Here is a 12,514-nt window from a genome sequence, read left to right as displayed (position 1 = left end):
CTCTATTTCCTATAAAATGGGGCAATAACACTAACTTACACTAATCACAGGATTGTAGTAAGGATTAAGCAAGAAAACATTAATTTAAACCACGTGAAACAGCTGACATTCAGTTTTTGACTTACTAAAAACATTTTCTCATGGTTCAATTTAAGTTTTGTATCTATCAATATAAATGTCTGTTTTCAATTTATGATGGAGAGTGTACAGGAAGTGGAAAACTGAAGGGTGGGAAACTCCAGGTATGTTGTGGGATGATGGCACAAGTTTTTTGTACCTTTTTGGGCTTTGTCCTTCTCATCTATAAAACAAGGGAGTTTTAAGGTCCTTGAAGGTCTGACATTCTGCAAATGTTATTTGATGAATGTCTGTCTCCCTGCACTAGACTGTCAATGCCTTGGAGGAAGGAGCAGGTCTATGTTGTTCACCATTGTCTCTCAAGCCATAGGCACAGTACTGGAGCACAGGATCCTCAATAGATATTTGTTGAAGGAATGGATAGATGGATGAATTAATGAAGTACAGGATTAGCAAAGGGTAGAATTCACTCATTTACTTATGCCCAGCATTTCTTGAGCATTTACCAAGTATTGGACATTGCAATTGACCATGGGAAACAAAGATAAATGGTGCAGGTTGAGCCCTGAAGGACTCATAGTCTGGAAGTAGTAACAAATGAGATGAAAAAGACAATGCTAATGATTAGTCCTCCTAAAGAGGCATGGCTGAGTGTTGGGGAAGCACAGAAGTAAATCACCTGAGACTTGAGAGGCAGGCCAAGGAAGGCTTCCCAGAAAAGATCTCTTTGGCCTTACTCTTATTTCATGCTATGTGATCTCTCTGGGCACTTCATTCACCTCTGATCATGAGGACTCCCTTTATGAGATTGAACTCAAGATCCTTAAATCTTCATCTGTTGGTCCAATTTCCCTCCTGAGCTGCAGACCTGTATCTCCTGCAACTCAACAGGCATCTCTAGGTATCTTGCAAGTCCATCCAGGTCTGTATGGTCTACTGAACCCTTTATTCTCAAAACTGCTCCTTCTCCTGCTGTCTACCCCCTGCACCACATCAACCCAATCATAAAATTTAAATATGCAGTTTCTCTCTCACCCAAAGGCCAATCAAATTCTGGCAAGTCTAGCTCTTTCAAAGCTCTGAGCTCCATCTCTCCCACCCCTGTTCATCTGACTGATATTATCCTAGCTCAGCCTTTCATTGTATCTCACCTGGTCTCAGATATAGACTCTGAGTTACTTTCTTTCTTTCTCTTCTCTCAAACCCTTCCCATCCACACACCAAGGCAGCAAGCAAGCTCTCTGAACTGGAAATGGAAATCTGCTGGTCAGATCCTCTTTGGTTCTCAATATATTGTGAATTTATTGATATAATAAACAATGTCAGATAATGGTTCTTCTGGCTCTGGTAGGGTCATTTTGCCCTCCCAAGGCCTGAGCTGGTATTTTCAGGGGCCTGTTGTATAAGACAGGTTGTTTCTTTCTTCTCAAGGAGACAGTAAGCATTGATTCATTCTAGAAACACAGCCCAATGTTGTAGAATTCTAATCTTTACCCTGTATGATTCATGAAGACAGGGTCCTATCTGATTATGCCTCCCATGGGGATTTGTGAAAACATGAATTATTTCCCAGGGCATAGCTGAGGGAAAGCAAATGAGATGCTCACAGAACAATATTTAAAGGGACAGTCACCCCTATGTTTGTACAATCATCTCCTTACATTTTGTACCCTAGTCACCGTGGCTGCCTTACCCCATATGTCTGTATTAATCTTGCTTCTTACTTTATTAGCATGAACTATGGAAAGGAGTCTCGATACAACTTACTAGCAGTTTATGGTTTAGAGTCTGGATGAAACTAAGTGAGTTCTTTAAAAGGATAGGCCACATAAAAATAGAATTTAACTTGTATGATTGGGTACAAAGTGGGTCCACTTTTCACTTGGGAAAGAAATTTGGCTAAATATACCAAAGCTTTAAATTATCTCATGCCAGTTGATCCAGGATACATCCAATTAGATACATCTAATTAAATAATTATAAGGCTGGGATGTAGCTCAATGGTTCTGCTGCCTGCCTCAAAAGCACAAGGTCCCGAGTTTGATCCCTGGTAGACAAGTGGGATTTCATCAAACGAAAAAGATTCTGCACAGCAAAGGAAATAATTAACAGAATGAAAGTTACTACCCAGAATATACAAGGAAGTCAACTCAATAGCAAGAAAAAAATCCCCAGAGTTTTTTTCTTTTCTTCCCTCCCCCCACCCCCCCACCCCAGATTTTTAGCAGGGCAGACTGGAGACTGACATGGTGGTACACTGCTGTAATCTCAGCTACTTAGGTGGTGCAGGCAGGAAGATAGCAAGTTTGAGCTCAGGCTGGGCAACTTAGAAAAGCCCTGTCTCAAAATAAAATTTAGCTGGGGATTTGGCTCAGTGGTGCCCTGCCTTCCTTGCAAGTACAAGGTCCCAAGTTTGAATCCCTGGTACAAAAAATTTAAAAATAAAATTTAAGAGGCTGGGGATGTAGTTCCATTGTAGGGCACTTGATGTGTGAGGCCCTTAAATCCTTAGTATATTCTGGAGGAAGAGATGAAAGGATTGCTTGAGCCCAAGAGTTGGAGACCACCCTGGGCAACACAGTGAAATCCCATACCTCCAAAATGATTTTAAAAGCCCAAAGAACCCCAATTTAAGAAAAAAAACATAAAAATCACCAACTGATAAATGAAAAAAATTCTCAATATCCCTAATCACTAGAGAAACACAATTTAAAACCACAGTGAGATATTTCTTCGCACATGTCAGAATGACCAACATCAAAAAGACAAATGATGAGTGCTGGACAAGATGCATAGAAAAGAGAATCCTTGTATACTATTGGTGAGAATGAAAATTATTACGGCTATTATAGAAAACTGCATGGAGGTCCTTGAAAAATTGTATGGATGTTCTTCAAAACTTGAAAACTAGAGAACACACCGAATCAGCCCCCTGCAGACAGGCAGGTCTGTGCACACCCTACCGAGGTCCTGAGTCACACAGAAGATGCCTAATGACCCCGCTGCAGACAGGCAGCCACCTGATTCCACACTACAAAGACGCAGAGGACACCAGACCACCAGACCAAGGTACTGAGTCCCACTGTTCCCAGCCCAGAGGTAGGGGCTTCTGAGCCGTCGTCCCACTGCTCCTGGTCCAGAGGAAGGGGCTTCCGGGCCACCATCCCTCCCACCCCTCCTGGCCCAGAGGGAGGGGCTTCTGAGCCACCATCCCACTGCTCCTGGGCCAAAGGAAGGGGTTTCCCAGCAACCATCCCTCTGGCTGCTCCCAGCCCACAGGAAAGGGCTTTTGGGTTACCATCCCTACTGCTGCTCCTGGCCCCTGTCCCACCTCACCCAGCTCAGAGGAGGTAATCCGTGCAGGCGCTAACAGCCCCCTGCCCCACTCGAAATGAGAAAACACGTAAATAAGTCTCAAAACCAGACTTCCAGATCACCTACAGCAACCCCAAAGGGAAATGAGATGGAACACTCTGATACTCAACCACCTAGACCCACTGAACTGGCAACAAAAGGGGATCTGGAAAAAATGAAATCAGAAATAATTTCTCAGATAACAGGAGAAATTGTGCCCCTAGTGCAAGACATGACTAATAAATCTAGAGAGGAGCTGAGGAACATGATGAAATCCCAACATAAGAAACAAATGGAATCCATAAAACAGATACAAACAGATTTCCAGGACATGAAAAACTCCACTGAAAGTCTACACAGCAGAATGAGCCGATGTGAGGACAGAATTTCAGATATAGAAGATAAGATTGCAATTAGTGACCAGGAAAAGAAAAATTGCTTCAAAATTATAAGGGAACATGAGAAATCAATCCAGCAGCTGCTAGATGATGCAAAAAAGAATAACATAAGACTGATTGGGCTCAATGAAGAAACAAGAGAGAGTGCAGATGACATAAAAAATCTCTTCACAGAAATAATGGCAGAAAACTTCCTAAGCAGGGGAAAAGAGCTTGACATACAGATAAGTGAGGCATCTAGGACTCCAAATAGCCTTGATCAAAAAAAATCTACACATAGGCATATAATTGCTAAGATTCCAGAAACACAGCAGAAGGACAAAGTTCTCCAAGCAGAGAAAAGAAACAAATCACATACAAGGAAAGCCCATCAGAATCACAGCAGACTTCTCAACACAAACCATCAAGGCAAGAAGAGCTTGGAGTGACATATTCCAAGCCCTAAAAGAAAACAGCCTCCAACCCAGATTGATGTACCCTGCAAAACTATTTTTCAAAATGGATGGAGAAATAAGATACTTTCATGACAAAGAGCACCTTAGGAACTTTGTGAATACCAAACCAGCACTCCAAAGAATTTTACACAATATCCTAGGAACAGACATTGAGGATCACAACCCCAGGAAGCAAAGCACAATGAACCCATCTGGCATGACAAGAAATTAAATGGAAAGAGGGAGAACCCAACAAAAAGAAAAAGTCATGGCAATGACAAGTCAATATGTTTCAGTTATAACCATCAATGTTAATGGTCTCAATTCACCAATCAAAAGAAATAGACTGGCAGAATGGGTCAAGAAGCAAAATCCAAGGATATGCTGCATCCAAGAAACACACTTAATTCAAAAGGAAACTCATAGACTGAAAGTTAAAAGGTGGAAAACAATACTGCATGCAACAGGAACCTGAAAAAAAGCAGGAGTAGCTATCCTCTTGGCAGATCCAGTAGATTTCAAACCAACGCTAATTAAGAGAGACAAAGAAGGACACTACATCCTTGTAAAGGGAAGAATCCAAGAGGAAGAGATGACAATCATAAATATCTATGCACCAAACACTAGTGCACCCAACTATATAAAACAAATACTAACCGGCATGAAAAGCCATATATGCACTAATACATTTGTAGTGGGGGACCTCAACACCCCACTGTCACAAATAGATAGATCAACTAGACTAAAAATAAGTAATGAAATACTAGAACTCAATTGAACTGTTGAACAAATGAACTTAACAGATGTTTACAGAGTCTTCCACCCCACAAAATCAGAATACACATTCTTCTCAGCTGCACATGGGTCATTCTCCAAAATAGACCACATACTCACACATAGAACATGTTTAAGTAAGTGCAAAGGAATTGAAGTTATCCCCTGTATATTATCAGACCATAGTGCGATGAAATTGGAGATCCATAGCAAAAGAAACTCAAAAAATTTCATAAACACATGGAAATTGAACAACACACTTCTGAATAACCCATGGGTCACAGAGGAAATTAAAGAAGAAATCAGACAGTTCCTTCAATTAAATGACAATGACAATACAACATATCGGAATCTATCGGACAAAATGAAAGCAGTCTTATGAAGGAAATTCATAGCAGTGAATACGCATATTAGGAAAACAGAATGATCCCAATTAAACAACCTGATGGTGAACCTCAAGCTTCTAGAAAAAGACGAGCAGGACAAGCCCAAAGCTCATACAAGGAAGGAAATTATAAAGATCAGAGGAGAAATCAATGCAATGGAGACTAACAGAACGATACAATAAATCAATGAAGCCAAGAGTTGGTTCTTTGAAAGAATCAACAAAATTGATAAACCTTTAGTCAACCTTCTCAGAAAAAGGAAAGAAAAGGCCCAAATCCATGCAATTAGGAATGAAAAGGGTGAAATGACAACAGACCCAGCAGAAATCCAGAGGATCATCAATACCTACTTCCAGAACCTATACGCCAATAAGATGGACAACACAGAAGAAATGGACAGATTCCTAGATACATATGAATTACCAAAGTTGAACAAAGAAGACCTAAAACTTCTGAACAACCCAATATCAACCAATGAAATTGAAAATGTAATTAAAAACTTATCAACTAAGAAAAGCCCAGACCCTGATGGCTTCACTGCTGAATTCTATAAGACATTTAGAGAGGAACTGCTGCCACTATTGTTTAAACTCTTCAATGAAATTGAAAGGGAAGCAATACTCCCAAATTCATTCCTGGAAGCAAGCATCACCTTGATCCCCAAAGCAGAGAAAGACTCAACCAAAAAGGAGAACTATAGGCCAATCTCACTAATGAGCATAGATGCAAAAATCCTTAATAAGATACTGGCAAACAGAATGCAGAAGATCATCAAGAAGATCATACACCCTGATCAAGTGGGATTCATCCCAGGGATGCAGGGATGGTTCAATATATGAAAATCAATCAATGTAATACACTATATCAATAGAGCCAAGGACAAAAACCATATGATTATCTCCATAGAAGCAGAAAAAGCATTTCACAAAATCCAACATGCATTGATGATAAAAACCCTACAAAAAATTGGAATAGATGGTCTCTACCTCAAACTGATAGAAGCCATCTATGAAAAACGAACAGCCAATATCATACTAAATGGTCAAAAACTGAAATCCTTCACACTCAAATCAGGAACAAGACAAGGATGTCCACTATCACCACTCTTGTTCAATATAGTTCTGGAAACATTAGTCATGGCAATTAGACAAGAGAAAGAAATAAAAGGAATAAAGATAGGAAATGAAGAAGTCAAATTGTCATTATTTGCAGATGACATGATACTCTATATAGAAGACCCCAAGAACTCCACCAAAAGTCTTCTAGACTTAATAACCAAATTCAGTCAAGTAGCTGGTTACAAGGTCAACACACAAAAAGCAATAGCTTTCCTCTACACCAATGACAGACTCACTGAGAGAGAAATAGGGCAAATAATTCCTTTCACAATAGCATCCAAAAAACTGAAATACCTAGGAATCATCCTAATGAAAGAAATCAAAGACCTCTTCTCTGAAAACTATGGCACTCTGAAAAGAGAGATTGAAGATGATATCAGAAAATGGACAGACATCCCCTGCTCCTGGGTAGGAAGGATTAATATAGTGAAAATGGCCATACTTCCAAAACTGCTATATAGATTTTATGCAATTCCAATTGAGATCCCAGCAGCATACTTCATAGACCTCGAAAAAACAATCCAAAAATTCATTTGGAGCAAGAAGAGACCCAGAATAGCAAAAGCAATTCTAGGTAACAGAGACATGGCAGGGGGTATCACAATCCCCAACCTGCAACTCTACTACAAAGCTACTGTGATAAAAACAGCATGGTACTACTGGCAAAGAAACAGACCTGAGGACCAGGGGAACCGATTAGAAGATGCAGAAACAATGCCAGACACACTCAGCCATCTCGTCTTCGACAAAGGAGCCAAACACCCTCACTGGAGGAAAGACAGCCTCTTTAATAAATGGTGCTGGAAAAATTGGGCTTCAACTTGCCAAAGATTAAAACTAGACCTATATCTCTCACCATGCAGTAAACTAAAATCAAAATGGATTAAAGATCTAAATATTAAAATAGAAACTCTGAACCAGTTGGAACAGAGGTTAGGTAGAACCCTTGAAGACATCGGTGTAGGAAAAGATTTTATGAACAAAACCTCAGTTGCCTGTGAACTAGCACAAACAATCAACAAATGGGATCTCTTCTTATTAAAAAGCTTCTGCAGAGCAAGAGAAACCACCAGCAGTGTGAAGAGACAACCCACAATGTGGGAAAAAATCGTCACCTGCTCTTCCTCAGACAAAGGTCTACTGTCTCGAATCTATAAAGAACTTCAAAAGATGAGACCTCCCAAATTTAAAGACCCAATCCAAAAATGGGCATCTGAAATGAACAGACATTTCTCAGACAAAGAAGTTGAAATAGCAAATAAATACATGAAAAAATGCTCAACATCTCTGGTCATTCGAGAGATGCAAATGAAAACAACGCTGAGATTCCACTTCACTCCAGAAAGACTGGCTGCTATCATGAAATCAACCAATAAGAAATGCTGGCGAGGCTGTGGGGAAAGAGGAACACTGCTCCACTGCTGGTGGGAGTGTAGACTGGTGCAAGCACTGTGGAAATCAGTATGGAGATACCTCAAAGAACTAGGACTGGAAGTCCCATTTGACCCCACTATTCCACTGCTGGAGATCTTCCCCAAAGAATTAAAAGAATCATACCACAGTGATATATGTGCACCCATGTTCATAGCAGCGCAGTTTGTAATAGCTAAAATTTGGAAACAGCCCAAATGCTCATCAACTGGAGACTGGATAAAGAAAATGTGTTTTTTTAATAAAATGGAGTACTACTCAGCCATTAAAAATGAGAAATTAGAGACATTTACAGCTAAGTGGATGCACATTGAGGCAATACTCTTAAGTGAAATAAATAGGACACAGATGTGTAAATACCGAATAGTTTCTTTGGTGTGAGAAACTGAAAGTGTAAATAAGGACTAAATGTATAATAGGTCATGTGAAATAGGAAGAAAAGGGGCAAAGGGGAAGGAAGTGGGAGGGCTAGGGGAAAGTATAGAAGGGAATGGGATTAATATGAGAAAATGGAAAAATAGGAACAAAATCTTTGTAAGTAGGGAGGACTGGAGGGGTTGAAGGGAGGGCTGGGCAAGGGTGAAAAATAAGAACCAAGAGAGACTATGAAAAGGTGCAAATTTCCAATGATGAATGTCATTATATTGTATACCTAAAATGTACCAATGATTAGAATGAATAATCAATAATGCAAAATAGGAAGAAAAGGTCCAAAGGAGTAGGGGTAGTGGGAGGGGCAGGGGAAAGGAAAGAGGGGAAAGGAAAAATGATGAGAAATGGAAAAAATGGAAATAAAGCCTTTGTAAATAGGGAAGGGTGGAGGGGGTGAAGGGAGGGCTAGGAATGGGGAAAAAATAAGAACCAAGGTGCATTATATAAAGGTACAATTCCCAGTGAGAAATGTAATTGTGTTGTACACCTACAATGTACCAATAAAAGAATTTAATACAAAAAAAACCCAAAAAACAGAAAAACTTGAAAACTAGAACTATGGAATGACCTAGCAATCTTACTTGCAAGTATGTAAAAGCACTTGAATTCAGTGTGTTGAAGAGATGTCTACATTCTCATACTCATTGCAGCACTGTTCACAATGGCCAAATTATGGACTCTACTTAAATGTCCACCATTGGATGAATGGGATAGTATCCAGCCTTTAAAAAGAAGGGATTCTACCATTTGTGGCAGCATGGATGAACCTGGTAGACATTATGCTAAGTTCAATAAGCCAGGCACAGATCTACAAATACCTAAGACTCTCAGTCTCCTTCATAGGCCAGAACTCTAACCCCATTCTAATTGCCTGTTTTTAAATGCCTAAAAGAAGTCTCCATGGGATATATCATCAAGTTCTTAAATTTAATGTCTAAAAATAGACCTATCTAAATACCACAGTATACCGTCTCAGTTTTTCCTGTGGAGTCTAAAACAACTGAATTCATAGAAGCAGAAGAGACGTAGTTACCAGAGGTGAAGATTGGCGGAAGATGCTGGTCAAAGGGTACAAAATTTCAGCTAGACAAAAGGAATGTAGTTTTTACATATATGCACAGTATAGTGACTATAGTTAATAATGTATATTTCAAAACTGCTAAAAGAAGACATTTCAAATGTTCTAACCACAAGAAAATGGTATTTGAGGTGGTGGATATGTTTTTTGTTTTATTTTGTAGTATTGGAGAATTGAACTCAGGGCCTTCATACTGAGCTACATCCCCAGCCCTTTCAAAATTTTTTGAGACAGGATCTTGCTAAGTCACTAAGATGCCCAGGCTGGTCTTGAACTTGAGATCCTTCTGCTTCAGCCTCCCAGAATGCTGAGATTACAAATTACATCACCAGTCTAGGGTAATAGATATGTTAATTAGCTTGATTTAATCATTCTACACTGTATACATGTATCACATCACTTTGTACCCTATTAGTATATACAATTATAATTTATCAATTTACAATAAAACTTTAAAAATAAAAAATTTAAAGAAAAAGAATTTTTAATTAAATGTAATTTTAAAAACAAAAGCCATTTTCATTCTCTGGGATTTTCTAATAATTGACATTTGCTAATAAGTTACCATTCTAACTCTGGCTTAGAAGAAAAGCTGAGAAGTTTTTTATGACAACCAATAGGGTTTCTTCCTACTGCTTTTAGTTCCTATGAGCATATTTGATTCAAATAATCTCTGTGACTGCACCATTCCACAGACCTTGCTGTTTGCCCAAGCAACTGCTAACTGGTGGACACAGTGTTCTTTCTCAGTGCCCCAGACCTCACTGTGACCACTAGATATTTCAGGTCCTAGTTCTGTAATATTGTAAGTACAGCTTGAAATAAGTTCTGTGAGTTTCAGCTCGCTGTTTAGAAGCCCATATGGGAGGGCTTCTCCCAAACCTCGGGGAGGAGCACACTGAAGAGCAAGACATACAGCCCTCCTGCTTCCCCACACTGCCAAAACCTGGATCCCCGTTCATATTAATAGATATTTCTGACCCTTCATATTTACATCCAGATATAGAGAAAACTAAAGTTGGATTTGGAGTTAGGCTGATGCTCAAAAATCAGATCCCCTCACTGACTCTATTTCCTCATCAGCAAAGATACAGTAGGGATAATCCATTAGGTTGTCTCTAGTGTCCTATTTTATTGACCAGTGCCATCGAAGCAGGTGTGCAGCCCACATACACACCAGTGCTGCCATCAGAGCTGCCCAGGTAAGTCTTCGTGTGCAGGGGCAGGTGGGGAGTCGCTCCTGTCTAAGCCCCATATGCACAGGCTGGTACGGACTGGGTGGTACGTACAGTCCTGGCAGCTCCATTTCTACCCCCTCCCAATTTATAGGTAGGGAACAATCTAATAATCATTCTAGCCATACAGCTTGAAAAAAACTGCTTTTCTAAGATTCAAAAGAAACTCACATGTGTATCTAACAAACAATTAAAAATAATAATCATTCTCACAGATTGGAAGTTTCCCATTAGTGATTTGAGAATGCACAGATTTGTTCTAACCATAGGATAATAGACATCAAAGAATTGTCCCTGATATTTAAGGAAATTGTGTGTATTCTTTTTTCCATAATCTATCTTTCACCCAGGACAGATAATAAAGAATTACAATGGCATTGTAATACAATGAATTACAATATACAATAATAAGAGAAATTTATTATAAAAGGAAACATAATTCTAACTTGCTAAAATAGGGGAAAGAGGAGAACAAAGGGAAAAGGAGGATAAAGCCATCCACACAAAGCACAGAAGCTGGAAAGGATGCTTGTTTTCCAGAACAATGCTATAAGCTAGCTCTGCACATCCTCGTTCCCTAAGTCCTCTGCCCCACAACATCCACTCACCTGCCTTTCTTAGACATCTCGTGTACTTCTCTTCCTGGCCAATGCACTCTGCTTTCAGTGGCCAAAACCCATCCCCACCACAAAAGGAAGATGCCAAATTTCATATTCTGGACAGCCAACATGGGCTTCCAAATCCAAACAGTCCTCTCCAAAATCCGAAAAAAGGAAACGGATGTTCTTTTTCTTTCTTAAGACATTATTGGTCTGTTCATTAGTAGGAGGATGTTTACTTGCACAAAAAAATCAACCAGCAGTATGTAATCTGGTGAGCAAGAGAAAGCAATTTCCACTAAACCTATAAATCCTCCTATGTCAGATGTCAGGGATTTTCTGAACAGAGGTTGAATTTCTGTGTCCCTGTAGAACAAGTATCTTGGCTGATCTAAATTAATCATCAAATTGTGATAAATACGTTGGTAAAGGTCTGTATTTTTTGGCCTATTGACTAGAAGGAAATAAAAATCGATCAAAGTAATTTCCAGAATGTAAAAGACCCAAGGTGCTGAACTGCTTGGCATGCTATGTCAATGAGCCCTCCCCAGATCTATTTTAAGCTGCCAGCCATTACTATTTGCTGGGCTGAGGGCTGGTTTTGGACAACTCCTTGCCCCTGAGTCTTATTGCGGCCAAATCCCTAGACTCTCAAGGATTGATTGGTATCTGGGCAGGCCATCTATATAGAGATAGAGAGAGCAAGTAGAGGGTTAAAAAAAAAACTTGTTCTGTACAGAAAGAATTAAATTTCCTTGTCAGTTGCATTATTCTTATGAATTTCACTGAAAAATAGCAGTAATAATTGAACTATAAACATCAAGTCTGTGTTATCTGCAGATGGTTTTTCTTTCATTTTGATGCTTGCTCAAAGACTTCAATAACTTATAGGCTCAAGTTTGTGTCTTCATCAAAAGACAGTCTCACAACCTTGTGGATGAGGGATACACTTGGTCTTCCAAACTGTGTACTGTTCAAAGCTCAGCTGACATGGCTTTGATAACATCCAAACTGTATTGGTGGACCAAGTAAGGATTCCTAGAATCTGTAGCTGAAAAGTAGATAGATTTACAACTAATCCAAGATCCCACAGAAACAGAATTAAGTATGGCTTGGATATGGTTTGAGTGTATCTCCTCAATGTCCATGTGCTGAAATTTTGGTCCCCAGAGTGGCAATGTGGAGGTGGTAGAACCT

General features: G+C 39.5%; 1 protein-coding gene across 1 annotated transcript in view; it reads right to left on the bottom strand.

Moving 5' to 3' along the window:
• Gabrr1 (gamma-aminobutyric acid type A receptor subunit rho1) overlaps positions 1-11,632 on the bottom strand; it is a 40,087-nt gene extending 28,455 nt beyond the window's left edge. The window contains exon 1 of the mRNA XM_087188018.1: positions 11,327-11,632. Within this exon, the coding sequence (XP_087044144.1) occupies positions 11,327-11,448 (122 nt within the window). The 5' untranslated portion in view covers positions 11,449-11,632. The remainder of the gene's footprint in view (positions 1-11,326) is intronic.
• Positions 11,633-12,514: the final 882 nt, after the last annotated feature.

The sequence above is a fragment of the Heterocephalus glaber genome, unplaced genomic scaffold (genome assembly GCF_053883595.1).
Source record: "Heterocephalus glaber isolate CG9 unplaced genomic scaffold, H.glaber_assembly_v1.0 deba00001523, whole genome shotgun sequence".
NCBI classification, from domain to species: Eukaryota; Metazoa; Chordata; class Mammalia; order Rodentia; family Bathyergidae; genus Heterocephalus; species Heterocephalus glaber.
Note: the sequence above shows the minus strand (reverse complement) of the source record. Positions and strands in the feature narration are given on the sequence as shown.